The 4,939-nt window shown below is 39.8% G+C and overlaps 1 protein-coding gene across 11 annotated transcripts in view; it reads right to left on the reverse strand.

Moving 5' to 3' along the window:
• Positions 1-1,809: 1,809 nt before the first annotated feature.
• rapgef2b (Rap guanine nucleotide exchange factor 2b) overlaps positions 1,810-4,939 on the reverse strand; it is a 122,942-nt gene continuing 119,812 nt past the window's right edge. For all 11 annotated transcript variants that reach the window (XM_019887410.1, XM_019887407.1, XM_019887414.1 and 8 more), the window contains one exon: positions 1,810-3,101. In XM_019887410.1, coding sequence (XP_019742969.1) covers positions 3,076-3,101 — 26 coding nt within the window. In that variant the 3' untranslated portion in view covers positions 1,810-3,075. The remainder of the gene's footprint in view (positions 3,102-4,939) is intronic.

The raw sequence follows: 4,939 nt of genomic DNA on the forward strand, positions 1-4,939 counted from the left end.
GTTTGAACTTTTTGTTTTCTGGAAATGTTCAAAAATGATTTGTGCAATTATGCTGTTTGTCTAACACTTTGTGCATTATTTCACCATTCAAGGCAATTTACTTTGTACTGACCAAACCAAAACAAACAACAAAAAAGAAAAAGTCAGCAATTGTACTCTGTATGCAGTATTTATTGATTCCCAGCTTCATACAAACTGGATGTTGAGGCATAAACATAATACATTTGAACAAAAATAGAACCAATATTTACAATTATTGTATTAAAAATACAAAAAAAAGAAACAAAAATGAGCGATGCGTACTCCACAAATTGTCTTTGTAAAAGACATACAAGTGTGAGTCGTAGTAGAGGGAAGGAGAACATCACCAGCTAAAATGTACACTATGTCATCACCTTCATCATCATCATCATCACCACAACAGTAGCAGTTCTACCCACGACATCAAACGGACACGTTTTGTGCAATGTCACGTCTTCAAATGTGGCCCATACGAAACGAAACAAACAAACTGTTTTTCACAATAACAAATAGAACAACTTTTTTTTGAGTGTCGTCGCAGTGGACAACACTTTTCCCCCTTCAGTCTAGTTTATTTTACTAACGTTTTTTTTCTTTTTTTTAAATCTTTTTGACCAAACTGATCAATGTGATCAGAAGGATTCTGTGATTGGAGGACCATTCACCCGAGGAGTCGTAGCGCAACACTCAAAAGAAAACAAAGGAAAAAAAATCAGAAGTCAGAAAATTAGGACACAGGTCTTACCAGAGAAGTTAGCATTTGACCTGAAAATTCAGAAAATCATGTCATTTTCTCTTTTTTCGCAACATTCATGTTCCATTAAATATTTCCATTAAAAGTAAAAAGTCTTTTTTTCTGGTAATATTTAGAGTTTATTCTGGTAAAATAAAACATTTTGTGGTCAAGATTTTGGACTGTTTTTCCTCAATTTACAGCTTGTTGAAAAATGACAAGTTCATTCTCAAGTTGCAACTTTGTTTCCGGTAATAGTCAGATTTTATCCTTGGAAGAATATAACGATCATTGTCGCTTAATGATTGAACAATTATGATTTATTTATTGTATCTATTTCATAAAATTCAGAATGGATTCTCAAGAGTGACTTTTTTTTCCTCTGGAAAAATTCTGGAATCTTATTCTCATTAACTCGGAATATGTTTCCTTGTAAAATGTTAAATATAACTTATTTTCCCAGTGATACTTAGATTTTATGATGAAAAGATTATGACTTTCTGGTTACATAACCACTTTATGCTTGAAATATTGCAATTTTTACTTTTGGTTCAAGACAAGATTTTCCATTTTAAATGTAGGCTGATTCTCGTTTATGATTTTTTTCCTCTCAATATTGACACTTTAATCCAATGACTTTTCTTATTCTATCCAAATTAAAAATGTTCTTCCAAAAACGTGTATTTTTCTGGTAATGGTTAGATTTTATACTTGACAATTATGACTTTATGGTAACAACGTTCTGACAACTTTAAAAGACAATGATTTCCCCTGGAAGTATTTTATCCCTAACAATTCAACTGTGTTGCCTTGACTTGATTTTAGAGGTGCAACAACTAATCGATGATCAAATTACTCCATTATTTTTGATCATTAATCATTTCGATATTTTCTCTTATTCAAAATTGTTCAAATGCGAGCAATTTTAGCTTCTCAACATGAAATATCCAGTTTCTGTAGTCGTCCATGATAGCGGACTTACTCTGCGCTGAACGAAAATGAAACATTTGCAACCATCTAATTTTACCTTCAAAAGCAAAGACCAACATTTTTGCCTATTTTCTGAGTCATTACGGACCAAACTATAGTATCTGAATAATCGTTAATGGGTGTTTTCTGCAGTGTCAATTTGAAATGTCCTGTTTTTCAAGGAAGGGATGGAAATGCTTTTTCTTTTTTCTATCAGATTCATCGATTGACAGCTTAGTCAAAGGAAGAAAAAAAAATCCGACCAATTAATTCATCGATCATTAGATCATTAATATAACCGTTATTTGCAGCTAAGATTGATTTATTTAGGTTCTCATTCCTGTGTGGCTCTAACACTCCTCGGCATCGACCTTTTCGGCAGCCTTATTTAGCTTTTATTTTATTCCATTCCTTCGCCACCAAAGTCTACAAAAACAACAACAACAACAACAAAAAGTCCTTCAGTCAAGTCCTAGTTTTGCGGACCGCGGCGATGTCCAATTTTGTTTGTGTGCATGTATATGTGTATGTGTTTGTTTCAGGGCAGGATGATGTAGAGGAAGCGTTGAGTCATAAGGCTTTTCACTCTGCTTGTTGAAGTTTGGGTGGGCGTTGTGGGATGAATGTGCAGTCCTAAGGCGCTTTGGACATTCACACAAACATAACTTTTGAATGTCAACGAGGGCCATGACTGACAACTTTCTAGTCCTCAAGGCGCCACATCCTGGCTTTTTTTTTTTTTTTTAAGATCCCCACATTTTTGTTATTGTTGTGCTTTTCGGATGCCAACCGGCGTCCCCACAGACGATGACGTGATCCCGCCCCGTCATCGTTACCCTGGCGTCCACGAGCTTGGCGTCCACTAGGTTTTGTGCTGAAAGTGCTCGTCAAATGTGTGTGCGTGTGTGTGTGTGTGTTTTGTCCTTTTTGTTTTTGTGTGTGTTAATACTGGCGTCATTGTTCCGATCTCCTGGAGAGCAGGTCAGGAGTGCAAAAGACTTTGATTAAAGAGTTCTCAAAATGTCTGCTGCTTCTGTTTTTTTTTGTACTTTTTAGTGCAGATGGATGTCAGCATTGTTGTTTTCATTTTTAAAAATGTCTTTATATTGTCCAAAAAGTGCCAGGCATGTCATCTTTCAACGCATCATCATCATCATCATCTTCTTCACAGTATTTTCTTGAGTTTTTTTGCATGCAGGGTCCGTCAACCCCCATAATGCTTTAAGGCGCGGGGGGGAGCCAACGGGAGGAATCCACCAATCAGGAGGCAGAGCAGGCACATACGTAGCTTGATGATGAGAGTCTATTGGTCGCTTGGAGGGACGGCGAAGAGATTTTTTTTTTTTTTTGCCTCAGACAGCCGACACCTGCTCGTCATCTGTGGAGAGAACAAAACAGTCGAGGTTACGATCAGCTCATTGGAAATGTTTATATTCATTTCCATCCTCTCTGGCTCATCAACCACTTCAATTTGAACTTCTTCCATGTGCATCAGGAATAGGACTGTGCGAGATGGCTAAAATGTAATATCTCAATATTTTTGCCACATATCTCGTTAACAATACAATGACGATTTTACTGTGGTTTGAGTGAAAATTACGCATTTTTTATAAGACAAAAAATATCAATCCAAAAGAATGCGGAAAGTTTTTTTTTTAACCTTCCTGACAACCATCAACATTATTAGTCAGCAATATATTAAAATTGAAGTCACATTGTACTGCAACTGTGCTATAATAAGTAATTTTATACAACAGAAGAGTTTATGTTCGTTAAGTGCATCAATGTGTGTTGTTCTGTACCAATTTGTATGACTGGAGGAAGGGTAAATGGTTCAGAATGTGGATGGATGTGTTGATAAACACAATTTAATTTCTGGAAAGTTCTCTCTCGTTTACAAAAAAAAAAAAAAGTTAAATACTCAGATATTCTTGTAGAAAATATTTTTGATATGGTTTTATTTGTATGTGTTTTATTGTTTGAAAAAAATTCCGGTTTTACTCATTACTTTTACTCAACTTTTTTGATGCATCTGAAATTTACTGACATCTCCACAAAGTGGAACAGCTCCATTTTTTTACAGTCCATTTGCTTGTCGAAATACTTGGTTCAAAATATACTGTACTGCAATCCAAATGATAGTGGATAGTTAGGTCATGTCGAGTAATTTAACATTTGTGTTTTCATTTTTAATGTAAGTATAAATAAATGTTTTCGACTAACATAATCAGACAGACTCCATACACGATTCTGGTGAGAGTGAGAAGCTCTGTGTGTGTGTGTGTGTGTGTGTGTGTGTGTGTGTGTGCGCGAGCGTGATGTTTATTTTCTCTTAACATGCATTAAAGTCCCTCTCTGAACAAACAATCCATGATAAACCTGGAAGGTTCTGAAGGAATTGAGAGGGTTGGGGGTGTCTCTGGGGGCGTCTCTCAAGATTTAGCAGCAAGTGGTGAGTGGTCAGGTCTGAATCCATGTGTGTTGGCATGCACTTGAGGTGGGGACGCGGGGTGAGGTGCGGGTGGGGGGTTGGGGTGGGGTTGAGCTATCTGATAAATCAGTCTTTACCTGCTATGGGATAGAGGGGGCACCCCTCCCGTACGCACACGGTCACGGCCAGGGGGGCCGGGGTGTACGCTGCGCCCTCGGCTTCCTCAGAGCGACAAGTTTAGGAGACTCACCCTCCTCCTCATCCTCCTCTTCCGCCGCCGCCTCGTCGTCCTCTTCGTCGTTCCGGCCACGCCGGAGGCCGTTGCCTCTCTGTTTGGATGCCGTTTGGTGGGCCTGCGAGTCGGGGGACTGTGTGACCATGCGGGAGCGCTGCAGCGCCGTGGTGTAGTCAGGTGGACGGCGGCTCGACGGCGTTGGCGTCGCAGACGTGGTCGAATTAGGGCCTGGAGGGGACGGCGTCTGGCCATCCGCCAGGTCAGAGATGGTCAGCGTCGGGGGAGGTCCGCGATACCGCCCCTCTTTCCGAGCTTCAGGCACACAACACAAAACAATTACGACCTTTTCTGGTGATTTTATTCTCCTCAAATGACACATTTGCCTGGTGTGCTATTATCATTTTAGCGGCGAGCAGAAACTCACAGATGAGTCCTTTACAGGCGGCAGTGATGGGCGAGGGCGAGGGCCGCCCCATCTGCTTGGCGTCCTCGGACCCGGAGGATGTGATGCTGCTGGTCTCGGGGTCGGCGTTGCCATCCTTGCCCCCAC

This window comes from Hippocampus comes, unplaced genomic scaffold, assembly GCF_001891065.2.
Source record: "Hippocampus comes isolate QL1 unplaced genomic scaffold, H_comes_QL1_v1.1 scaffold202, whole genome shotgun sequence".
Lineage (NCBI taxonomy): Eukaryota > Metazoa > Chordata > Actinopteri > Syngnathiformes > Syngnathidae > Hippocampus > Hippocampus comes.